This window comes from Castor canadensis, chromosome 13, assembly GCF_047511655.1.
Source record: "Castor canadensis chromosome 13, mCasCan1.hap1v2, whole genome shotgun sequence".
Taxonomy (NCBI): domain Eukaryota; kingdom Metazoa; phylum Chordata; class Mammalia; order Rodentia; family Castoridae; genus Castor; species Castor canadensis.
In genome coordinates, this window is record NC_133398.1 from 6175800 (window position 1) to 6201652 (window position 25853).

Consider the following 25853-nt stretch of genomic DNA (forward strand, 5'->3'; position numbering starts at 1 on the left):
CCCAGCACCTCACACACACACACAAAATACTTAAACCAGGTGCTGATGACTCACACTTGTAAATCCTATACTTGGGAGGCTGAGATCAGGACAGTAGTGGTTGGAGGACATCCCAGGCAAATAGTTCTCAGAATCCCCATCTTCAGAAATAACTACAGCAAAATTGACCGGAGTTGTGGTTCAAGCAGTAAAGTGCCTGCTTTGCAAGTGCAAAACCCTGAGTTCAAACCCCAGTCCCACCAAGAAACAAAAGCACACAAAAAACCCTTTAAAATCAATAATAAGCCATACTCAGAGAAATACTGTCTGATTGCATTTGTAGGTGGAACAGGGAACAAAACTGTTCAGAGATGGGGTGGGAAGAAATGGGAAGATTTAAGACAAAAGATGCAAACTGATGACTGTATGGGATGAATTCCTTCAAGAGCTAATGCACAAGAGCACAACAGCCAATAATACTGTTTCAGGATTTTGGTTAAGGACTGGAGCTGTGGCTCACGTGGTAGAGTGCCTGCTTTCCAATCACAAATCCCTGAGTTCAAACCCCAATCCCACCAAAAGAAAAAAAAAAGTTTAGGATTTTGGTTAAAAGAGTACATTTTAGATACGTGCCACAAAAAAGCATATGTGAAATGATAGATGTTTTTATTAGAGCCACTTCAGGCCTGGAGGTATGACTCAAGTAGTAGAGTGCTTGCTGAAGTGCAAGAACCAGAGTGTAAGCATCGGTACCCACCCCAATCTTTATATGTTAGCACAGCCGGCTTGCCATACCTGCGGCTCTCATCCCAGGTTCAAACAATCCCATGCCGGCTGAGCTGCCCTGGGGTGAGAAATTGGACCCGGATGGTTGTGTCTGCACAAAACGTGTGAGACTTCTTTCTTGCCATTATTTTCTACAGAATCCAGCGTAGTGTTTTTACCGAGCAAATGCACGTGTTGGGTATTTTAAGTAGTCTAGAGGTGATTTAAAGTACACAGGAGGATGTGTGTAGGTCATATGCAAACATTTTATCATTTATTAGACCTGAGCATCCAAAGCTTTTGGTATCCCAGGGGTCCTGAAGGAAGCGTGTATATCAAAGCACCCTGTTGAACACCTTAAGTATATACAATAAAAAGATAACTATTATTGTCTGGAGCCAGTGGCTCACACCTGTAATCCTAGCTACTCAGAAGGATCACAGCTCGATGCCAGCCACGGCAAACAGTTCTCAGACCCTATCTCGGAAAACCCATCACAGAAAAGGGGTGGGGGGGGGTCGTGGAGTGGGCTCAAGGTGTAGGCTCTGAGTTCGAGCCCCAATACTGAAAAAAATGTATATAGCTATTATTCTTAAGAATATAAGATTTTTGTTTTTTGCTACCACATCTGTGTGGCACTTTGAATTCTCATTAATGCTCCCCAGCCCCTATGGGGGGAGGGGAGGCGCTATTGCAAAATTCATATTTCACAGGAAACAGCCCAGAGACGTGCCTGAGCCACAGGGCTCCTAAGGAACCTGCTCTGCTGGACTCTGGCTCCAGTGACCCTGGGTCAGAGGGAAAGGAGGCGTCTCCCTCCCTGCCCAAGCCCCTCAATAACTGGACAAAAAAACCAAGTCGGTTAAAATCAATCTCTTTATATTATATACACACCCTTGGGTTCAAGGTGTGGATGGCGACAGCTGCAGCCGCCCCCAGGGCCTGCTCCTCCCGAGTGTCCTGGTGCCTGTGCACCTGCCCAGCGAGCGGCGTTCTGGGGCGATCCTGCAGGGGCGGGTCAGACGTGAGGCTTCGCCCCAGCGCGGCCCGCTGTCCCGGGGTCAAGGCTGTGCACAGAGCCGTGTTTACTGAAGGTCTCGCTGACGCACGGGGCGGGAGAAGAGGACGTTCCCCTTGTCACATCAGGTGTCATGGGCAAGGGCCACCCTGTCCCGCCAGGCCGGGGCGGTGGGGGTGGACCGGCTCCTCCTGCTCCCACCCAGGGGAGGGGGAGGGGGCAGAGCTGCAGCCAATGACGTCGCCGGCCTCAGTAGGGGTAGGGGGACACGGCGATGAGCAGGACGTAGAGGCTCTGGTGGCGCGGCGCGGCGGCGCGCACGGTGAGTCGGTAGAGGCCGGCGCGGGTGAGCGCGCGGCGGGTGTAGACGGCGCCGTGGCCGGCGCGCAGCGGGCGCAGCGCGAACGGGCTGAGCGGGTCGGGCTCGAGCACGCTGAGTTCCGTGCGGTTGGCGGGGACGCCGGCCTCGGAGAAGGCGGCCAGGCGCGCCACGTCGTGGTGGGCGCGCACGCCCAGGGGCAGCGGCAGCAGCCGGTACTGCAGCGTGGAGGGGCCGCCGGCGCTGCAGTCCTGCGAGCAGCGGCGGAAGCACGTCCTGCGGGCCGCACAGACAGACCGACGGACCCGGGTTGCCATCCAGCGTGGCCCAGTTGGACTCACCCCTAACTCCCGTAGCTCTGCCCGCGCCCACCCGCGTCCCAGATGCCTTCCCCACAAGAGCCACTGTTAGCCCATTTTAGAGATCAATAAACCGAGGCCCAAAAGAGCCCGAGTGCCCCGTACGCCCAGAACAAGTCCCCCTTGTGGACTTTCCCTGGAGCGCTCAGCGGACACAAGGCAGTGATAAAACTCGAGTGCTCCAGGTCCATCTGGAGATGCCCAGGAGCTGAGTCACACGCTCTGCATCTGCAGCACGGGGGTGGAGGCTCAAAGGAATGAGTTCAGCCTTGCCCGGGTTTCCGCTAACACTGCCAGCCTACGTTTCCTGATTTGTATGGTCCAGAGTAAGACCCAGCCCTAGGAAACCGCATCAGCTCCTGACGCCAAGGGCCTTTGTAGGCTCCAGGGGTGTCGCTGGTTTATGTTTGGGTGTGCATTTCTGTGTCTAGGGCTGTGTGTGTGACATCGTTCTCTGCCCCATTGTCCCACACGTGGCTGCCTGCATCCCTCCTATCCTGCTGCAAGCTGGCTGCAGGATGAGCTCTGCCTGCCATGCGCTGTCCTGAAGATGTAGCTTCCCCTGACCCTGGGTGGCCTGGGGCGGCCAGCCATACAGGAGCCAGAGGGGAAGCAGCACAGCCTCCGGCAGATGGCGTGCCCCCCACCCCCACTCCGGCTCAGCCCTTACCCGGGGCTGGAGCCCTGGCGGTATGCAGCAGGACAGGGCGTGTCCACGCACTGGAAGCTGCCGCGGGTGTTGAAGCACATCTGGCCCGGCCCACACTCGATGTCATCTTCCTCGCACTCATTGATGTCTGCGTGATGGAGGGGGGTGGGTGGTGAGAAGATGGAGAATGAAGGCCGAAGGCAGGAACCGAGATGGCAGGAGCGGGGGAGAGTGAGAGTAACACCTTCAGAGGACCAACCAGATGGGCAGCCCCTTGTCCCCAGCTTATCCTCAGCCAGCCTGGAGGTCCCTAGCACCTCCCATGGTGGGGACATTGCAGGGTAGAAAGCCTAGAGATTGGGGCTGGGGCAGCAGCTGACTTCCTCCTACCCTGGGTGTCCCAGGGATGGCCCATGCCCCATCCCTCAGTGGATGCCCGCCCTTCCTGGAGGACATTGACTGACCCTCATGGCAGAGAGCGAGGGGTGGAGACATGTTGGGCTGACACGATTCCCACTCTATAGCTCTGGAGAAGCAGCCGGACCAGCCCCAACCCCACCATCTCCCGCCTCATGTCCATCGGGGGTTGTGTTGAAAATGGGGGTTAGAGGACATTAAGACTGCCACCACCAGCAGCTGTGCCCACATCTTCAGGTCTCACCCCAGCTCACACAGTGAGGGAGCACTGTGTAAGCCCCGTTTCACCTGGAATGAGGCTCAGAGAGGTGGAGAAAGTGGCCCAGGGACACACAGCAGAGCTGGGGTTGGCCCTGGAGGGCATCTTCAGAGCCTGCCCACGTGATCTCCTGAGGCTCCTGTGTGGAGTGTGCTACCCACACCTCTGAGATGGTATTCCTGTCCCCACCTCCCACCACAGTCATGCAGGGGCTGGAAAGAGCAGAGGGCTGAGACCGTCGGCTGGGGTCTGGAAGAGTGGCGCCTGCGCTCACCCTGGCAGTTCTTCCCACTGGGGAGGAGGCGGTAGCCGGAGGGGCAGAGGCACTGGTAGCTGCCCTCAGTGTTGCGGCAGGCATGCTGGCACAGGCTCCTTACTTGGCACTCGTCAAAGTCTGCCCCGTGTGGGGACGGATGGGGGCAGAGAGATGCTGAGTCACAAATGCTGGGTGACTACATGCCTACCCATCAGCTCTGGGGCAGCCAGGAAAGTCCCTACCCAAGGCGGCCTGCTCCCCACCCTGCTCCACCCAACCCTGGCTCCAGGGAGTCTTTGGGCTTGGGGAGAGTGGAGACCCTGTCCTCTTGCTTACCAAGGCATTATCTTATCGAACCCTGTGCCAAGCAGGGCACCTCTTTCTGCTACCCCATCAGCTTCCACGTGGTCCAGGGGCTGTCCTGGTTCCCAACCCCTGTTTTCACCAGTTCTTCTTTATATCTAACTAGCACATTCTCCTTCATTCCCCCAATCTCCCTTCCCGGCCAATGTTTCTCAAGTGGGTTTTGGGAGCATTTATTTGTCCCCCCTCTGGACAAAGTGTCCTCCATCAGATAGTTTGAAAAACACTCCACCCCCCTCTCAGAAGTCCCTTGCTCATCCGCACAGCGACGGCTCTGAGTGTCCCTGCATGGAGGACACAGTCTTCTGCCCCCACCTCTCTTGCCCACCCCCTGAGCCCAGGGGTGTGTGATCATGGGGTGGCTGGGCCCAGCCTTACCCGTGCAGACACCATTCTGCCTGATGAAGCCAGGAGGGCACCAGGCCCGGCCCATGCTGCTTAGGGCTCCTGGACTCTGCCGGAGGGAGACCCAGGTGTGGTAGGAGCTGCCAGGGATGGGGGCCCGGGGTCCCAGCCATGGCACAAGGGGGCCCCGGTGGCTGACAGTGGTCACGTTTTGTCCACTCCGCTCCAGTGGGCTGCAGGCCTTGCCGTCCCGAAGGAGGGTCTGGCCCGGTGGGCACAGGCAGCGGTAGCTGCCCTGGAGGTTGTGGCACTGGTAGGCACAGGGTGTGGGCAGCTGCAGGCACTCGTTGATATCTGCAGAGGGAGTCCAGGCAGGGAGAAGAGGGTGGCTCAGGTCTCCCACAGCCTGCGGCCACTCCAGTCACTAGCTGCCTCCTCTTCTTCCAGGAATCCAGTGCCTCATACGCCCTGTGGGCTGCCTCCATGCCAGCCCTCTGTGACCCCCACTCTGATCCCAGGTCCACCACCTCAGCTGTGAGCACCACCCCAGGTTCCAGCATGCTCAGCTCCACAGCAGTTGGGTCCACTCTACACCCATGCCTCCTATCTCCCTTCTCATCCCCCTCCTGGCCTCCAGGGAAGCAACCCTTACCCCCTACCCCCTGCAAAGTTGGTGTGGAGTAAAGCACAGATTCAGGACCTGGTGAGTGCAGTCAGCCTTGCTGCCATTTTGGTCACTCTCAGAACTCACCATCTCCATAAACACCCACTGCCCTGAGTTAGGGCTGCTGACCAGAGCCCCAGGAAGGGGCTGGATGTCCCCATACCTAGGCAGGGCAGGCCTGGGCCCTGGAGACGGTACCCTCTTGGGCAGCCACAGTGGTGACCACCTGGGGTGTTCTCACACAGCTGGTTGTAGTGACATTCATCCAACTGCTCCAGGCATTCATCTACATCTGAAGAGGTGTGGGGCATGGTCAGGGGCGGGGCTGATCCAAACCCCTCCCCCCGGGATGTACCATTCCTCCCCCCTCCTGCCACATCTGGGTCTCATCCCTTCCCCAACTGTAGTGCCACCAGGTTGCACACCAGCACTTAAACCCCCTCCCCATGCTACCGGTTGTAGATCAACAAAATTGCAGGTACAAAGAAAGGAAGGGGTTTAAAAGGTGTCTTTGCAGGCAGAGAGTCCCGGATTCCAGCTGAGTTCTGCCATACGCTAGTCCTTGGGCAAACAACACTCCTGCTCTGGGCCTCAGTTTCCTCATTTGTAAAAAGGGCCAAAGACAAGCCCTCTCCATGGAGTGTCGTGAGGGAGAATTGGGTCGTGCATATGAAGGGTTTAGGAGCTGGTTACATGGGAGGAGCTAAAATAGAAGAAACGATGAGGAAGAAGGGGGAGGTGGAAGGCAGCCCAACGAGGAGGACCAGCTACATCCTCCGAGTTCAAGATCATCATGCTTCCTTTCCACCAGTGGCCTGTCTCCATGAAGCCATAGAACACTGGGATGGGAAGACCCTGGGGGTCTCCTTCCAGGGCAGTCCCCAGGTCTCAACCCCAAGGCCAGTTGTTGCTGACCCACAGGGGCCACTGGGGAAGCTGTGTTAGAAGGACTCAGAGGTGACAGTCCCTAGGCTGGGGATAGTGAAAGGGCAGCAGAGGTGGCAGATGTTTGCCATCCCCAACCTGTGCCCCTTCATCGAACAGATGACAAGCCTGAGGTGTGAAAGGAAAAGACATTCGTCAAGGGTACCCAGGCTGCAGACCTCTGGACCCCAGCTCAGGCTTTCTCTGGCCTCAAGTGCTCCTCTGCCAAGAGAGTTTTGGTCCCCTGAAAGCTCAGCATCCCCGTGATAGATGCTGAACCTTGGCACTGGTTACGTTCTCAGGAGTTTGGTCTGGCCCCACCCTGTGCCCTTGTCACCTTCACAGCCGGCCCCATCAGCAGCCACCCGGAAGCCGGGCTCACAGTCGGGGAGGCAGTGGTAGGACCCGAGCAGGTTCACACAGCGCTGTCCCTCTTGGCAGAGGTGGGTATCCCATGCACACTCGTCCACATCTGGGGACAGGCCAGGCAGATGGCTGCATGGACACGTGCCCCCTTGCACTCTGAGCCTTACCCAGTCAACCCACACAGGATTCATTTCCAGCCCAGGAGCCTGGGCATGAAGCACCCCAGCCTTCCTGCTACAGCTTTCCATCATCCTCCCCTCTAAACATAGAGCCTGCCAAGGGACCTGAGAGCTTCTGCCCGCAGCTTCCGATACAAGGGTGCAGACCATGTCACCTTGGGCCCCAGCCGGAGCTCAATGGAGACTGGTTACCCCAGGTCCAACTGATGGGAATGGAGGGTGCAGAGCGGAGTCAGCATCAGGACAGTCTTCAGGGCCCCACCTGCCATCCAGCCACATTGCCCAGGGGGCAAGCAGAGAAACTGGGGCCAATGTCAGGTCACATGCCATCCGCAATCAACCAGAACTGAGGCTGGACGTGGGCAGAGCCTTCAGGTGTGTCCAGGACCCACAGGTATGAATGTCATGAACGTACATCTTGGGGACCCTGTCACCTCTAACATCTGAGCCTCTCCCACCTGTGGCCCTCGTAGCAGGATAGGACCTGGTGGAGGCAGGTCCTGGAATCCCAAGGCTGGCATCAATGTCTTCAGGAATGTTCTATGGTCAGGGTCCTGGCCCTGGGGACCCTCTTGCACACCTGGACCAGATCCTAGTAGCACCTTTCCTGGGGCCTACTCACCTCTGCAGTTCCTGCCATCCCAGGTCAGAGTGAAACCTTCTGGGCAGGAGCAGGAGAAGTGGCCAGGTGCATTGTGGCAGGAGTGGGAGCAGGGGCTGGGGCCACCAGAGCACTCATCCCTGTCTGGGTAGGGAGAGATCGGTGGTCTGCTCACAGGGCCTCCTGCCAGTTGGCTGGGACAGGTTGTGCATCCCAGGTTGAGAGATGGATCTCTGTTATCTATGCTGAAGGCATGGGGTAGGGATGGGGGAGTGCTCACCCACACAAAATGTGCCCTGGGTGTCCAGCTCAAAGCCCTCAGGGCAGCCAACTTCATTCTCCTCTGCAAGGCAAAGAGGATGGCCCTGAGGACACGAGGGTACCAGTCCCCAGGCCACCTTGGCCACGGCCCAGGCTCCCTCCTACAGCTGGAGTAGGCAGTGAACCTCAGCTAGTTGTTCTGCCTCTATTCTGAGCCAGGTTGGTGCCAGGAGGCAGGAAGCTCACTTCTTGCCCAGGCCTGTTGGAAGAGATGGGTGTTGGACGTGCCCAGTTGTATAGATGTACCCAAGGGGCTTCCAGTGGGGCTGGGCAGAGAGCCAGGCAGACCCAGGAGAGACCATTGGAGAAAAGCAGAAATCAGAAGTACAAAACTGCGCTTACGAGAACCTGGTGTCGGTGCATGGGGTGGGGGGGCATGCAGAGGGGATAACCCACGGCATCCAGTGGGCACAAAAAAGAAGGTGGGGCCTTCTGGATATGGGATGGAGCTCAGACGATGTAAGTAGTGGTAAGGACAGCCACCCTTGGTAAGGTACCAACTAGGGCCAGGCTGGAGCTTTCGAGGCAGCACCTCTACTTTTCACACCCTGGGAGGCCAACCATGCCACACCCTCATGCAGATTTGAACACTGAGGCTCAGGGAGGACCAGGGCACTGCCCCCATGGTCCCACAGCTGGAAAATACTACAGATGGGATTTGAACCTGACCTCACAGCTGTGTTCTTCCCACTGTCCCTTGCTCAGCATTAGAAATTTTAGCACCCATGGGTTGAGACTATCAGGCATGCTGAGGTTGGTCTCCAGGGGTTCCAACAGTGGCTCCCAGCACCCTGCATGGGTCTTGATGCAGGCACCTTGGGAGAACAGCATGGGGTGTGGCTAGACTTGAACATCAGCCCTAGGTGGCTGAACCTTCACCTTGGGGCTTAGGGAAAGATGGAGGTTTGCCAGGAATGATCTGAAGAGCCTAGTCCCTACTGGGCTGTGAGTGGTAGATGGAGGGGACAATTTGGAGGGGACAATTTGGAGGGGACAAAGCAGGAGCTGAGCTGCTCTGGTCCATGGTCTGTGCAACTCAGTCAGTTGCATTTGGGCCCCTGGCAGCTCTTAGCCAGAACATGGGGTGGAAACAGAGGATGGGGCCTCACCAGCTTGCAGGGCCGTGGTGAGCTGGAACTGCAGCGCCTCGGCCTCAGGGTCGAAGGCCGAGCTGATAGCCGAGGCCCGCAGGTGCTGCACCAGCTGGGGCTGGGGACCTCGTGCTGCGTCGTACTGAATGCTGTGGTTACAGCGTAGGGCTGTCCCTAGGCTGTCGTGGAGGAAGCGCTGCGTGGAGCCCACGAACAGCTGGCCAGGCCCCGTCTGCACATAGTGCTCCAGGAAGTCCTGCAAGGGGGAGGAGGGGGAGGAGGAGGAGCACACCTGGGGTTGAAACCCAAGGGATTGGGGGGCTGGGGGAAAAGCCCTGAGCAGGCCGCTCTGCTCCACCTCCCAGCAGCTGGGCAGCGTTCTTGCTTATGGAGTGGGAAGAATATGCTGTCCCCGAGAAACAGGTTCCAGTACAGCCTCATGATAACCTGCTATCACCCAAGTCCAAGTTCAGAGCGTGACCTGACCCCCGTGGCTGGGGTGTCAGGAAGGAACGTGGACCTGACTGCTTAGGGATGGTAGAGCAGGACACCCCTCCTCTCTCACCCACCCCACCGCACGGCCCCACCTGCACTTGAAGATCTGCGTCAGCCAGACTCTCAGGGACCACACCATTGACCACCACGTCCAAGAGCAGGAGTCCATCGGGATCTAGGCCCCGAGCCACCTGGGTCATCGCAAGTAGCTCTCCTGCAATCCACCCCACAGCCCACTGTCACCACTGGGAGAGGCCCTGGGTTTGGGCTTCAGCCCCCAACCCGGGGGAAGATCCTGCTCACCTGTAGCAAATTCCACATGTGACTCTTGCCGGAAGCGGCCGCCTGTCAGGGAGTAACCATTGAGGGCTTTGCCACTCTCTCCAGCTAGGGCCCAGTAGATGGGGGAGATGGTGACAACCAGCACCTGCATCAGAGACCCTAGACAGGGCAGGGTACAGAGGCTGGGTTAGGGCTTGTGTGTCAGACCAGCCGCTCTTCTGCTCGAGATCCTTGCATGGCTCCCCACTGCCCCCAGGAGAGCTCAGCCTTTTCCTTCTCTGCCCATAGACTAGTTATTTAACCAAAACCTGAGAACTGGTGAAGTCAGTTGTGAAAATTAATAAAATAAATTTGTATAAAGAAATGTATGTAGCTTGGCGATATTTGACTAGGTCCAACAAAACAGATTAAGGGTTCCTGGAGCCTGGGACTCTAGAGCCTATCAGCATACGTTGCTGAAACGAGGTGAAAATCAACCAAGTTTTCCAACTTGCAGACAACTTCCAGAAGAGCCTAGGAGAGGAAGGACTGTTCCAAACCATTGACTTTGAAAAAAAAAAAAGAGCCAAAAGAATTGCCCTAGACATGGAATTTCAGACTTTCATGTGATGTCCAGATCTCTTGGGGCCAGGTCAGGCCAGACTGGGCCAGAGGATACCACCACACTCCCAGCCTGCTCAGGTCAGGGACAGTGGTACAATGGTGACAGGTGTTGGTAACAGGAAGAAGCTGGACCCCTGTGTATGGGAAGAACCTTCTCAACCTCGTGCTGCTGTCTCTACTGAGCTCAGCTCCCCCGAGCCAGGGTCCAGATGTTCTTCCTGGCTCCTGCAGCTGGAATGAGCAGCCAGGCCCAGCCTTGCTTCACTTGCTCTCTGATGACAGCCGGCTGCAAGGGACCTCAGCCAAAGTCCCCTGACTCTACTCTGATCACACAAGATGGGGACCAGAGCAGCTTCTGAGGATGTGCTCCTGGTAAAGACTCTGTCAGCACTGTCCCCCCCTGCTCTGGCCATGTGCCCCAGGAAGGCCATTTTGAAGGTCTGTGCTTGCTCAGAACGCCCTGCTTTGTGAGTCTTTGCAGGTAGACACTTCTTAGTGCTTTGGTTTTCTAGCTGACTTGATTCTGCACATTTCATCCTTTCTGTCTCTTCCAGCCTGTGCCCCTTGGTCATTTCTGGTGATCTTTCACTTTTCCACCAGCCTCGGCCTTAACCATGGAAAAAACCCTTCCAGAGCAGTCGGCGGCTTCAGACCTGAGCCCCTTTTCCACAGAATCCAGCTCATTCCACTTCCCTACTGGTTTCATTTTATTCTTGCCACACTGGGGATTGAACTCAGGGCCTCTCGCTTGCTTGGCAAGTGCTCTACCACTAGGGCTATGCCCCCAGTCCTCAGTTTGATTTTAAATGTAGTGGTTTTGTATGTTACGAGCTGGAGAGGACCTTCCTGCATTGTGGCTTGGACTGAGCTGTTAGAGTCTGTCCCATCTCCTCAGGGAATCAGACCTGAGCACGCCTCGGGGTGCAGCCTTTGAACCCAGCATGTGCAAGGATCCCAGGGGACTGAGGCAGTAGGCCTAGACACAAATGCCATTCTGACTCCACTTACCCACATTTGCCGGGACATGGCTGATGATGCTCCTGATGGTGGTAACCCTGGAGCGTGCCTCCTGTTGTACACTGGTGTTGAGAACAGCCACACCAAATTCCTGGCCATTGATCACCCCAGTCATGCTGCCCCAGCTTCCCCGGGGCTCCCCTGAGAGGAAGGAAAACAACAGTAGTGACATGTACTATCCACCTGTTGCCCTGGATCCAGAGGTACTATTGTCATTTCCATTTCATGAAGGGATAAACTGAGGCTCAGAGAGGCAAAGTATCGCCCAAGGACACACAGCTGATGGGTGATGGACTCAATGTACATGGGCTCCTGTGAGGAGGAGCCCTGAGCTGCAACAGGGTGCCAGCATCTAATGCTGGCTCTGCTGTCACCTTCCCTGAACCTCAGGCAAGTCAGCCCCCCAGGCCACACTGAGGTAGCTTATCTATGAAATGAGGAGGTGGGTCCTCAGACATTCAGAAGCCAGGAGCCATGATGACAGGGTCTGGCACTCTGCAGAGGCCAGGGCACCGTGCCAGGGTCTGAATACCATCATCTGACTGTCCCCATTCCATCGGTGGCCCTGGCCGCACATGGCCTGGCTCGGGCAGGCTGGTGTCCTAGTGACTGCCAGGCTGTCTGGAAGCAGATGCTCTCTAGCACTAACAAATGGATACCATGGACCCTGGGGGCCTCCATTTCCTCTGCCTGATGGACCAGCTGTCTCCTCCGGGCAGCTGGCATTCCAGGGGGCAGAGACAGAAGTTAGCCTGCCTCTCCACTCACCAGCTCTCAGGGGAAATTAACAACAAATTGCCCATGACCTGTCAAAAAATAACATGAAACACTCCATGGCCAGGATCCTAAATGGACAAATTGGGCTGGCTGCTCTTGGATTCTAGGAAGTCATGCCATTTCCTACAGCCTATGGCTGGGAGTTGATGAGGTTTGCAGTCTGTCTGGGCTGATTCTCATCATATCCTCTACTTTGGGGTGGAGGGAAAGGACAGAAGGCCATGACCCCCCCCCCTCACTTTTGATAAGGGGAGGTGGAAGGAGCTGGTAGCTGTAGGAAAGAAGGTGGGAGTATGACCTAGTGGTCCTGGAAGGGGACAGGAACTCAGAACCCAGAAATGGCAAACCACTGTGACTTTCTCAGACCCACAGTGTCTCAGCAGCCTCTGGTCTCCCACAAGGCCAGGGCTGGGCCCCTCGGCTGACAGAGAAGGAGGGGCAGGTCTACAGACAAAGGTTTGAAAAACTTTGATTTCCCTTAGCTCTGCAAAGCCCCTTGAAGGAATTTACTTATCGTATGGAAATATTCAGGTCGCCCCATGGAGACGAGCACCATGGTGTGGATTTGGGAAGGGAAGGTGAAAAAGGAAACTGTTGCTTATTTAACAAAACCAACAAAAATTAAGGTGAAAACATTTCCATGCAATGATACTGAAAGATGCAGACCCAGGCTGATGATCATGGAGCGTCACCCAAGACAGAAAGTAAAAACGACAGGTTACACAGACAACCTTTAAAGTTGACCTCATTTACAAAAAGAAAGAATGTGTCTCTTTACATTCAGAGAAAAAAATTGGAAGGATATACCCCAAATATTTATGCCAGCTGTTCAGGTAATTGAATTATGGCACATATCACTTTTATCTCTTCAGAGTTCTATAGAATCTACCTTTCTGCAATTCGTATTTCTGAGGGGAAAACAGTCACTTCCACTAAATAATAAGACTGTCAGGTTGAACTGGGTGTCTCTCTCACTTATATGCTGAAGTCTGAACCTCTAGGACCTCAGAAGGTGACCTTGTTGAAAACAGCATCTTTAGAGAGGAAACCAGGTGGAAATTCAGTCATTTGGTTGGACCCCACCTAACCCAGTAGGCCAGTTTCCTTATAAAAAGGGGAAATCTAGAGATAGGCACACATGGGGAGATTGCCGCATGGTGCTTCTGCCAGCCGAGGGTGCAGACCACCAGAAGCTTGGGGACAGATCTGGAACAGATTCCTCCTCACCGCCTTGCTGACACCTCGATCTCGGACTTCTAGCCTCCAGAATTATGAGAGAATAAGTGTCTATTGCTGAAGCCCTCAGTTCTGTCATCCCTGGGGGACCAGCACAGAGGCCATGGGCAGGACTCTGTGTTTGGATTTGGGGCTTTTCAACAGGAGAGGGAAAGAGCCAAGCTCTGAAACAGAGGGGGGGGGTGTCCTCTCAGACCTGAAGCCACCCTTGAGCCAGCTTATGTAGCCTGGTGCCCAAGAACCACTGAACTTTCAGGGCTGCATTTAATAGCAACCTGTCCCTGCTTACAGGAGGTGGGGTGGGGGGACCATAAAGGGTCCTGCATCTGGCTAGCAGAGGGTTTCAAGTAGGGTGAAGTCCCAATTCCCATTAGTGGAGGGGTGCTGCCTGGAGGAGGGTTGTATGGACAAAGACTGACATTGTGTCTGGAGGTAGATTGGTGATGTCTGCCATGGACAGAGGTGGAGACACAAAGCTACTGATCTGGAGTATTTGCTACAGACGTACAGACAGTCCAGAAATAATATCCTGTGACTCTCCTTTATGTAGGCCTGAATCTTTTTACTGTGGTTTCTTAGGATAGCCCATTTCTTAATTTTGAAGTTTGGTCTGACCCAAGGGAGAAGGGTGGCAGGGTTAGTAAAAACAGCATGCTCTGTTTTTACCGAGCAAAGCTGGGATGGGCACTAATTCATGGAAATCCACAGAAAATGCCCCAGGAGCACCAGGGACAGTCTTGCTTCACTCTGCCCACTTCATGGGGTGTGGAGCATCCAAACAGAGGACATGTGTCTGCGCTAGATGACCTCAAACAGCTGGGTTCCCTGTGCAAGATGACTGACAAACTCTGCTCCTCTGAGACTCAGTTTCCCCAACTGTAAGTGGGAAGGTTGACAAGATGACCTATAAGACGCTCCCAGCTGCTTTATTCTGAGTTTATGGATAAGTGAATGGAAGGGTTTGGGGAGCTGGCAGGGCAGTAGGCCAGGTCCCCTCTGAATGACACATGAGTCCCCACAGGGCAGGAGATTCTGCCCCTGTCCACAGAGGTCTGGGAAGGGACACCCCATACCTCTCACGGCCAGGAACGCCTGGGCTGTGGCAGAGCCCAAGAGGTTGTGAGCAACACACTCGTAAGCTCCAGCATCCCCAGCCTCTGCACGCTCCAGCCACAGGCTCCCATCCGGCAGGGTCCGGAGCCGCCGGCTGGCCCGCAAGGGTTGACCTGCTCGCAGCCACTCGATGGTGGGTTCTGGCTCTCCAGTGGCCTGGCACCGCAGTGCCACATCCTCCCCGGATCTCACTGTCACGTCCTGGGGCTCCACTTGGAACACGGGGGCACCTGTGGGAGGCCCGGGGCAGCTTTTAGGAACATTTAATTCCTTTTGTATATTCCAGTAATACATATTCACTCAAACACACTAGAAAATACAGAAAGAAGAAAATAAGAGTCACACGCGATCCACCCCCTCAATGCTTTTCAGACATCGCTTCCCTATGCAGACACTGTTAGGTGCACACTAGGATGCGTTGCTCCAAGTGATGTCACAGCTGTCTAGGCTGTGGAGGCTGTGCCACATTGCCACCGACTTGGTGGCTTAACACAGTAGGAATTTTTTCTTTCACAGTTGGGGAGGCCAGAAGTCCAAAATCAGTCTCACTGGGCTAAAGCCCATGTGCCCTCATCCATTTCTCAAACCCCCAGCCTCAGGCAGCTGCTGGCCTTCCTGGGCTCAATGCTGCACCATGCCCTCCTGTGCTGCTGCAGCCTCTTCCTCCTACTCCTCTCTCTCCTCCTCCTCCTCCTCTTCCCTCCTCTTCCTCTTCCCCTTCTCCTCCTCCTCCTCCTCTCCCTCTTCCTCCTCCTCCTCTCTCTCCTCCTCCTCCTCTTCTTCCCCTTCCCCTCCTCCTCCTCTTCCTCCCCTTCCCCTCCTCCTCCTCTTCCCTCCTTTTCCTCTTCCCCTTCTCCTCCTCCTCCTCCTCTCCCTCTTCCTCCTCCTCCTCTTCCCCTTCCCCTCCTCTCCCCCTTCCCCTCCTCTCCCCCTTCCCCTCCTCTCCCCCTTCCCCTCTCTTCCCCTTCCCCTCCTCCTCCTCTTCCCCTTCCCCTCCTCCTTCTCCTTCTTCTTCTCTCTCTCTCTCTCTCTCTCTCTCTCTCTCTCTCTCGTCTGCCATCTAATTTTCCTCTGACTCTCCTTTATAAGAACCCTTGTACCAGGTGTGGTAGTACACACATATAATCCCAGCACTTTGGAGGTGGAGAAAGAGCATAGTGAGTTTGAGGGCAGTGTGAGCTACATAGCAAGACCCTGTCCAAATTAAATAAATTAAAAATAAGTAAATAAATAAATGGTACAGTCTGGGTTGGGGGTATAGCTCAGTGGTAGATCACTCACCTAGTATGTTCATTCCATTCATAGCACCACAAATATAAGTAATAAATAATAAAAAGGCAAAAAAACCCCAAACCTTGTGATTCTGAACTCTCCACTATCATGAGCTCATCTCTCTCCAGGTCTCATCTCCTTAGACTCATCACAGCTGTACAGGTTCTTTTCCAAATAAGGTAACATCACTCCCAGTTCTGGGGGTCAGGACATGGATCTGACTTTTTTCTTGGCAGCATTGGGTTTGAACTCAGGGACTCACGCTCGTTAAGCAGGTGCTCTACCACCTGAGTCACCTGGCAACCCTGGGACACGGATCTGTCTTGGAGTGCCACGCACGTCTCAGCCCACCACAGCCCGTTCGAAAGCTGAACACCTGTGCACAGTATGACCTGTGGTTCTGCTCCTGGACCCACATCCCAACAGAATATGGAGCGTGACAAAAGACATTCGCGAAAAATCTCCTAACAACACTACTCACAACTGCCCCAAACTGGAAATGAACCTGCGGGGGATGCAGAAGTAACCAGCTGGCAGAAAGCCAGATAGCCCAAGAATGGATTAACAATTGCGTAGTATCAGCCTGGACCATGTCACGCACGGCGCAGTCCCACCCAGGCACGGCTGATGCGACTCCAGTTTGTTGTTGTTATTTTTGGTGATGCTGGGGGTAGAACACAGGGTCTCCCGTGCTCTAGGCAGGTGCTGTACCTCTGAGCCACACCCAGGGTATGACTTCATTTACACAAAGGTCAAACGCAAGCGAAGGCAAGACTTCCAGGAGTGGCTGAATGAAGAGGTCAGAAAACTTCTCCCCTAAAACAAGCAGAAGCCTTCACACACACAACCGCCAGACCCGGTGACTGGGGCTCTAGAAACCAACACAGGCCTGCAAATTGAGACCCCTTTTCCATTAAAAAATTTTGTTTGCAGTGCTGGGGGTTGAACCCAGGGTCTGGTACTTGCTGGGAAGCACATTGCCACTGAGCCACACTCCCTTCCCTCAAGCCCTAGACTTTTGGGTGGGAGTAGGGGAAACCTGCAGTCTTCCTGCTGGGAACAGGGCCCACCCCCTCACATCCCACCATGCTGTCCCAGCAGTTTTACTAGGGCAGGGCCACCTGGGAAAGCCAGCAGCTTTGGCCTCCACAGAGTCCTGGTTGGGTTTGCAGTGGGGGCAGAACCATCCCGAAAACCATCAGGAAAAACAGAAACACTGGTAAGAGACAAATGGGAAAATGGTCGCTCTGCCAGCCTGGGGTTTGTGGGCTGGCTGAAGAGGCCAGAGAAGCAGCCAGACACATACCGAGGAGCAGGTGGAGGTGAGGGAGGCACAGGCTGCCCTGTCTCTGACAGGTGTGCCCAGGAGGGCGGCAAAAGAAGACTGGGAGCTGCCAGAACTCTGAGTTGCTCCACAGCTGCGCTCTGCTGAGATTTTCTGCTTTTTCATTGTTTCCAGCATGTTCGCAATTGCCTTCCAAAGCATTTTTATGCTCCTTGTCCAATGAAGGGTTGGGGACATGGCTCCAGCCCTGCCTACCAAGTGTAAGGCCCTGAGTTCAAGTCCCAATACTGCTCCCCCCAATAAAGTAAAATAAGAAAATAAAATAAAATACATAAATAAAAATCCTTGTCCCAATAAAGTAAAATAAGAAAATAAAATAAAATACATAAATAAAAATCCTTGTCCGCTGAGTCACCCGTCTGCAACCTCTCGGTGTGGATCTGCTGGCTGTCACTTCCTACTGGAGCTGAGAGTTTCTTGTTCTTGCCTTGGCCAGTGAGTTTCCACTGCACTTGAATGTGGAGATCACTGGGAGGTGACCAGCTCTCAAGTTCATGTCTGACCTTAGCAGGGGAAGGGAGGGGCTGCCCATCACTGCCAGGTGAGCATGGGACCCCACGGCCCTCAGGGACACCCAGGGTTAGCAGTCATACCAGATCTCCAAGCTGGGAGGGGAGGAAGCCCCTGAACGCTCTCCACCTGACCCTGTGGGGAGAGACCCTCTTGAGAGAAGCGGGGAAAATTCTGTTTCCTCCTTTGACGGCATCTGACCTCTCCTCCAGTATGGAGAGAACAGTGTCCCTGAGGGTCGGCCGAGGTGGAGCTGAGTGGTGTACCTATTGCCTGAAGTTTCCTTTCTTGCAAAACCATCCTCTTCTTAGTCCTTTAGAGATAGAACAGGCTTTTGTTGGGGCCTTCTCAGTATTATTATTTTATGGTAATGTGGAAGACTGGTTTCTCACCTAGGCCAGGAAGTACAAAGGAATTCACACCATATTATTCCTCAGGTCCCTTCCCCCTCTTTTCCCACCTTTCAGCCTTTAGTGTCTGTCTTCTGTATGAAGTCCTAGGTCTCTGGCTGTCCTTAGCAGGAGGGATGGATGTCCATCTCCTCTGGAACCAGAGACCTGGTCCATCTGTGACAAAAGTTCTCAACATACTTGGGGTAGAAGGGAACTCCCTCAGCCTGATAAGGGTATCCGCAAGACCCCACAGCTGAGTCACACGTGACAGTATGACGTGTGCACATGACTGAGTGCTCTCCACCTCCAACTAGGAACAAGGTGGGGTCCACCCACCTGGGACGTGTCACCTCCCTCCATTCAGTGTTGCAGCAGAGAGGCTGTGTGTACAATGAGGCACTGCAAAGATGTCAGAGGGGTTCAGACTGAAAGTGATAGTTAATAGCTACACAGTCAGCCACTCACTAAAAGCTTAATCCACTCTTTACTCAAGAGCAATCTACAGTTTAAATATCAGCGAGGACTGGTGCTGGGAGTTTACACAGATAGATTTAACAAAACAAAGATCCAGGAACTGGACAGAGCAAAGGCTAGGAATTTCAAACAGAAACTCTCTATCAATTAGCTCCAGAACTGGGAGTTTACACAGGTAATCTCTCTCATTTAACAAGACAATGACTCAAACCCAGGAATCCATCCCAGGGTCCAAAAGGACCCAAAACTAAGGCTTCTTCAATAAATATTTCAACTTTAAAACCTGGTAAGCCAATCCTCTCTCTGGAGGCAGCTCCCTTTCAGTCTGTTAAAAGGATATTCCTTTTCTAATATTTTATGTTACTTTTACTATAACCTCTGCATCTTGCTTGAATTCTTCTCCTGTGGGATGCAAGAACTGAAGTATTTAACAGTGCTACTTTTCTGGTAACAAAAGGCAAAGGCCAAATGGTGTCTATTTGTGAATGAGATACATTCTATATGTAGAAAATCCAAAGGAATCCACCAAAAAATTACCTGAACTAAAAACTATGTTAGTGAGGGTGCAGGATACAAAAACCAGTTGCATTTCTATTTATTAGCAATGAAAAAATTCAAAAGTCAGACCAAGAAAATAATTCCATCCAAAATAATCAAATACTTAGTAATCAACTTAAGAAAAGAAGTAAGCTGGTGCAGTGGCTCATGTCTGTAATCCTAGCTACTTGGGAGGTGGAGATTGGGTGGAGTTTCAAGGCTAGCCTGGGCAAAAAGTTTGAGATCCCATCTGAACCAGTATCTGGGTGAGGGGAGCAAGTGGCAGAAGTGACTTTGGGGTTCTGAGGGGAGCAGATAGTGGAAGTGACTTTGTCTTGAATAAGGGAGACAGGGAGGCCAAAATGTAGCTATAAAGTATAAGTGGCTGAGTTAATTGGGAAAGAGATACACTTTTAGCAGGTTGGGGGCAAGAGGGCTCAAGGGAGAGAAGTCGGGGTTAGGCTTTAAAGATGCAGTGTTTTGTTAAAGCTTTGGGTTTGTTTGGCACCTGGGATGATCTCCTGGGTTTGGGGTCATAGTCTTGTTATATGAGAAAGAGATTACCTATGCAAACTAGTTACTATTAATGGGTAGCAGCTAGACATAAATTGTGGCCAGCAGAAGAGAAAAGGAAGAAGTCATTGTAATTCCACTTTCTCCGCTCCATGGTCTCTATTAAGATCAGGTACCAGAGCCCAGAGGCCATCAGGATGCTTTGAAGTTAGCCAGGACCCTAAAGCTTGATCCACTCTGTACCCAAGAGCAATCCACATCTCAAACATCAGGTAGGGCTGGCCGCAGGGAGGTTTTCATAAGTAAATTCAACAAAACAAAGACCTGAACCTATAGAGCAAAGGTTAGGAATTTCAAACAGAAATTCTCTATCAGTTAGAGAAGCACATAGTTTACATAGGTAATAATAGTTTACACAATGTCTCTCTTAACAAGATAGTGACCAAAACCCAGGAAACCACCAAAAGCACCCAAAAGTAAGAGTTTCTCAATATATATTCCAGCCAGCACTGGTGGCTCACACCTGTAATCCTAGCTATTCAGGAGGCAGAGATCAGAAGGATCCTGGTTTGAAGCCAGCACCTCCCCCCCTTACCCCTGCAAATAATTCAAGAGCTCTTATCTTGGAAAACAACAACAACAACAAAAAACCCTGATGGAGTGGCTCAAAGTGTACAGAGTTCAAACCCCAGTACCACAACAATAAATAAATATTCCAACCTTAAAACCTGACCCATTGTTCTCACTCTAGCGACAACCTGCTTTCAGTCTGTTGAAAGTGTATCCTTTCCTAATAAACTTTACTGTTGTTACTTTTACTACATCTTTCATGTCTTGCTTGAATTCTCCTGCCGGACAGAAGAACTGAGGTAATTATCAATGCTATTTTTCCAGAAGCACTATTACTCATGCAAACTATGTCCTGCTCTAACTGATAGAGTTGTTTTTCAAAATTCTTAACCTCTGCTCCACCCAGTTCCATTGTCCATTGAAAACTATACGAAATATCTCTGAGAAAAATCAAAGACCTACACAAATGGCACCGGAAAACCTGGATATCCACATGCAAACAAACAGATAAATAGAATAAAAAGAATTTAGACCCTTCCCTCACATAGAAGTGAAATCAAAATGGATCACAGAACTAAATGGAAGAACTACAACTATGAAAAATTATAGAAGAAAATGTAACCTTAGGAAGGACAAAGATCTTTTTAGATATAACACCAAACATCCAAAAATACAAAATTGATAAATCTGGACTTCATCCAATTTTAACACTTTTGCTTTTGTTTCCTTCAAAGATGTCATTAAGACAAGGTGGGGGATATAGTTAGGTAGTACAGCAGTTGCAGAAGGTCCGGGGCAGGGCTGGGGGGGGTAGAAATTAAAAGAAGTTAAAAAAAAAAGGCAAAGACAAAATGCACACTGGGGAAAACTATCTGCAAATCACATATCTGACAAAAACTAATGTCCCCCCTCTATACAGAACTCGTAACTCACTAATAGTGTGAGGGGAGCGATGACGGGGTGACACCATTTTGGATGAGACACGTAAAAGAGTGTGGAAAGCAATGGGTTTCTCAGAGAAATGACAAGCCTCTCACCAAAATAACAAGATGCAGCTGCACAATGTGGGTAGTGGACCACAAGGCCAGGAGGAGCTGACCAGACCCTGGAATGCTCAAGTTCAATAAGGAGAATAGACAGGTGGCCAAGTTCAGCTAGAAGCTGACTCAGTGCCAACCAATCACAAATATAGTTTCAAGGTAGACTAGTTGGACCTAAGTCAGTTAGCGCCCTATATCATCTCCTAGATTTCAGCCATTGTCTGACTTAGCTTTTTCCCAAAGTCCCACCTGTCAGGGTGCTTGCTATCCTTCCAATAAACTTTGTGCTTGCTTTACTCTTAACTTAAAAAATGAGCACTTAAAAGATAGGCACAGATGTGAATACACACGTGGCTAAAAAGATATGCAAACAGCTAATAAGCAGGGGAAAAGTTGCATTAGTTTTTAGGGGAAATCAAATGAACATCACACCCCTAGGGTGGGTAAAATTAAAGAGAGGGATATTAACAAGTGTTGACAGGGGTGTGGAAGCGTAACGGGACTTAAGCTGCTTTTGCTGAAAACCACTGACTCCTTACTTGGGCCCATGAATTAACTAAAAGCAGGAGAAAAACTTGGATCTCTGTGTCTATTTTTGTATCTGTCTTTGCTCTGAGCCTTCACCTTGCAGCCACCTTGGAATCCAGGAAGGACAGGATTGATGGACAGCATCTTTACAAGGAAGGATGGAAGAAACTACACCCAAGGAGGGGAACAGCAGAGCCTCCTCAGGCCAGAGAACCCTCCAAGCAACAATGACTTCCTTATCCTAACCAGATTACTCCAGATTGCTAACAGGGTTCCCCAGAACCCCTTCCAAAATCAGGACTGGGATAATTATCAACCAGGCCACACCTGTGACCAGGACTGTTTAATCTTTCACACCTTTCATCCCCTGCCCAAATTCCTTTCCTGTTTAAATCTGTAGCTCATGGCTCTACCTGGAAGGTGAGCTGAAGCGCTGTCTTCCACAGCGTGCCTGCACCGTGTAATAAATCTTTCTCTGCCCTTTACCATTACTCCTCATTTTATCTGGCACCATGGGGTGAATAGCTAAACCTGACATGTGGAACCCCTGAAGTTTGGGCCTGGAGCCTAAATCTCTCGTTTCAGAAGAAGCAAAACCTTCCTGGGCACCCGTGGCTCACACCTGTAAACTTAGCTACTCAGGTGGCAGAGATCAGGAAGATAAGAGTTCAAAGCCAGCCCAGGGAAATAGTTTGTGCGACCCTATCTTGAAAAAATCCAATACAAAACAGGACTGGCAGAGTGGCTGTAGTGGTAGACTGCTTGCCTAGCATGGGCAAGGCCCTGAGTTCAAGCCCTAGTACTGCCAAAACAGAAAAAAAAAAAAAAAAAAAAAAGCAAAACCTCACACACTTGTAGACAAAAAGCAGAATAGTGACAGTCATCCACATCACCTGTCCCCAGCTGTTGGGGAGAAGAGCCCAGGGCCAGGGAGAGGGGCATGAGACTCACTCTGAAGCACGATGGTCACCACCTTCTTTGCAGCACCCATCTCGTTCTCAGCCAGGCACTGGTACTGTCCGGCATCATCCATCTGCAGGTGGCAGAGGAGGGGGCAGGTGCTCAGGAGAGATGGGTGAGGAGGGGTGACTGTAGCAAGATCCAGCTAACCAGGATGGGGTAGAGAGCATAAACTGGACAGTGACACCAGATCCCTGCAGAGCCTCAAGGAGCCTGAGGCCACTTGTCAACAGCTATTCAGAGAACCCAGCCCCTTTCACCCTCAGAACTGGGGTGGTGGCACAGGGCATAGACTGCTTGCCCTAAGTGGAGCCAGCTGCAGGACAAGATTGAGCCACCACTCTGAACCACCTATGTTCAACTGCTGCTCTGCCACACATAATTTGGGATTCCCTAAAGAAAAGGGTTCCATGGTGGCATGTGTTTGGGGAACACTGAAGAGCCAGCACAGCTGCAACTGCAGGGTCTCTCAGGCATGCATTGTGTACCTTCCGGAGGGCAGAGGGTTTGCAGCGGCCCCCTAACTTTGGTGGCCAAGGAGACCTGGTTCCCAGGATGTCCACATCCACAAGTCTGGGACAGAACACAGGGAGAGGGACCCATACTCACTTCTGAGTGACTGTGCCACCAGGGCATGGAGCTGGGAAGCCTGAGGCCCATCCAGGCCCAGAAGGGGACATTTAGGAGCACAGAGCTCAGGGTGAGGATCTGGAGGCCAGAGTGATATGGGGTAGGATCCGGTTCTTGGGACACACTACGTCTCTGGAGCATCAGTTTCCCCATCTCTAAGATGGGAATGAGAACAGCTAGGCAGGGCAGCTGCCCACAGCCATTATTGCTGCTGCTCTTGTTACCAGCCTACAGTCATCGGTGTCTAGACATCGGTGTCCCACATGGGCGAGACACGGCTGAGATGAACCTCCATCAGGACTGACGTGGATTTCAGCATGATCGTTGGAACTTGGGACACTGACGGAAGGTAAGGGGGCTGCCGCAGCACCCAGGCATCGGGAATCAAGGGGAACAGACCTGGGCAGGGTCCGGCCTCCTGTACATCCTGGCTCTGGGCCCCTCTAAACCTCGGTGTCTTCATTCGTAACACAGAGGTACTATTACCTGCTTCCTCTGTCCACATTAATAACAGTGTGGGACTTTACCCATGGGCCATCTTAGGATTTCTTACTATGAGGTAGAAATAATTGTCAATCCCATTGAGTGGTGGGGTGATGGGGGCTCAGGCTAGTTATGTCACTGGCAGAAGGTCCCCCTAGGTTTGTGAGAGAAAATCTGGGGAGTGATAGGAAGTGCTTTGTAGACTACAAAGGGCAAGAGTGGTGCCAACCCTCCCCACCTCCAGAAGCCAAAAAAGCACAGGGCTACCCTGGGTGGCCCCGCCTTGCCTCTGTCCTGAGGATGATCAGAGAACCATTGTGCAGCAGGAGACGGAGACGGCTGGCAGGCAGTGGGAGGCCATCTTTGGTCCAGTGGATGTTGGGTGTTGGGTCTCCATGGACCACACAGTCTAGCCGGATGCTGGCCCCTACTGGTTGCACCAGGTAGGAGAAGGCCTCTCCGTGTAGGACAGGAGCCTCTGCCAGGGGTGACACCAAAGGAGTGATCAGGAGGAAGAATCTGTTGAGACTCAACCTCCCATAAGCCCATCCCCAAAGGCTGTGCAGCCTCCAGGACCCCAGAGAGGCTCCTGCTTGCTCAGCATGGCTGTGCACAGTCGATCCATCGGGAAGGCAAACAGGAGGTGGGCTACACCACATAGACTGGCACAGCTACCAGAAACCATGGCGAGAAGTGAAAGCTGAGTGGGAATGGTGCTACGATTGACCTGTGATCGATTAGTGATGCCTGAGGTGGATGCAGGAGGGAATGTGGTGCTGTGTGTGTGTCTACAATGTTTGCTCTCACAGGTAGATGATACCAGCAGCAAAGCACTTTGGAAAACAAGACCTCTAGGGAAATAGGAACGTTGGGACCCATCTGTTGCAAACAGCTACACCAAGAGAATCGTGCAAATGTCAAGGCACCATGGGATGCTCTGTGCTGGCTTCCATCTTTCCTGACATCCCTAGCTTGAGTCCACCATGAGCTGCATCTGTGCCCTAACGGCTTGGGCTGCTCACTCCCTCCTTCAGGCTATTCTGAAACTGAGCAAATGAAGTCCCGCTGTCTCTGAGGGTTACTGTGAAGGGGACAAGTGACAGGCTGGTGAGCTTTGGGCGTTTCTCTGCCAGATGCTCTAGTTTACCGAGTTTAGAGAGTCGGGTGTGGAACCTGGGCCCTGAGCCTTATAAAGTCTCCCAGGGGACCCTAATATGCATCAAGGGTAAAGAGCCACCAGTAAGAGGACAGGAGCCTAGTTTCTTGTCAAAGCAATAGACTGTGCTGCACGGAGGTCTCAACAGAAAGGCCCCAGGGGCTCACACCCTACCCTTTACGTGGACGAAGCTGACTGTCTGCACACGGCCCACTCTGTTCTCAGCCCAGCACACGTAGGTCCCACTGTCCTGTCTGGTGACAGCTGTTCGCTGCAGTGTGCTGCCTCCGTCCTGCTCGGACACCCCATCTGTGGTGGAGAAAGGGATGTCCCAGGTCCTGGGTTAAAATGCAGGGGCCTCTGGATAACCCACTGAGGCCTGGGTACCCAGGCAGGTGCCTAATAAGAATGCAGAAACGGGCAGGAGGGTCCCTTCCCCCTGGGTGGCAGGCTGGCCAAGTCAGACCTGTTCGTGGGAGTCACAGGCCATAGAAAATGTGGTTAAGAACCTGCCTGGTATGTGATTTTCAAGTGCAGTGTGTTTGGAGAGTGGTCAAGGGTAGGTCTTTTAGAGGTGTGTTAACACATGGCGCTCACAGAAACACCACACGGCTCCTATATGGGTGGATTCGATCAGTGGACACTGCCTTCCTTTGTTGTGGGCTAGACGTGGCCCTTACAGCAGAAATGGGAAAGCCGTTACCATCACTGGGGCATTTATTCATCAAGACCCAATGCCAAGTGCACCTTCCATGCTGAATCATTCTGTCTCCTTAGGATGCTTGTCCAAGTTCCCTCCCCTGGAAGTGGTGAGGCCCAGCAAAGACTTCACCACAGGTGTGCAAAGGTGTACGACAGCACTTGGCCTTAGGGTTGGAATGGGTGGGTTGGGATGGTGGAGTGGCTCAAGTGGTAGAGTACCTACCTAAGCAATCGTGAGGCCCTGAGTTCAAACCCCAGTACCACCAGAAAGGAAAAATTCCTTAATTAGGAATGGGTGGGCTGTGTCCTGAAGTAGAACAGTTATCATTTTACAGAGGGGGGG

The 25853-nt window shown here is 52.7% G+C and overlaps 1 protein-coding gene across 3 annotated transcripts in view; it reads right to left on the reverse strand.

Moving 5' to 3' along the window:
* Positions 1 to 521: 521 nt before the first annotated feature.
* Positions 522 to 25853, reverse strand: part of Hmcn2 (hemicentin 2) — a 141161-nt gene continuing 115829 nt past the window's right edge. For 2 of the 3 annotated variants that reach the window (XM_074052994.1, XM_074052993.1), the window contains exons 83-98: positions 24983 to 25117; positions 23940 to 24130; positions 22531 to 22612; positions 14359 to 14628; positions 11264 to 11413; positions 9674 to 9811; positions 9463 to 9584; positions 8894 to 9131; positions 7744 to 7806; positions 7485 to 7607; positions 6655 to 6789; positions 5557 to 5685; positions 4763 to 5083; positions 4040 to 4159; positions 3111 to 3237; positions 522 to 2357 (exon numbers count right to left, since the gene is read on the reverse strand). In XM_074052994.1, the coding sequence (XP_073909095.1) occupies positions 2012 to 2357; positions 3111 to 3237; positions 4040 to 4159; positions 4763 to 5083; positions 5557 to 5685; positions 6655 to 6789; positions 7485 to 7607; positions 7744 to 7806; positions 8894 to 9131; positions 9463 to 9584; positions 9674 to 9811; positions 11264 to 11413; positions 14359 to 14628; positions 22531 to 22612; positions 23940 to 24130; positions 24983 to 25117 (2690 nt within the window). In that variant the 3' untranslated portion in view covers positions 522 to 2011. The remainder of the gene's footprint in view (positions 2358 to 3110; positions 3238 to 4039; positions 4160 to 4762; positions 5084 to 5556; positions 5686 to 6654; positions 6790 to 7484; positions 7608 to 7743; positions 7807 to 8893; positions 9132 to 9462; positions 9585 to 9673; positions 9812 to 11263; positions 11414 to 14358; positions 14629 to 22530; positions 22613 to 23939; positions 24131 to 24982; positions 25118 to 25853) is intronic. The other variant, XM_074052995.1, reaches the window with a different exon arrangement.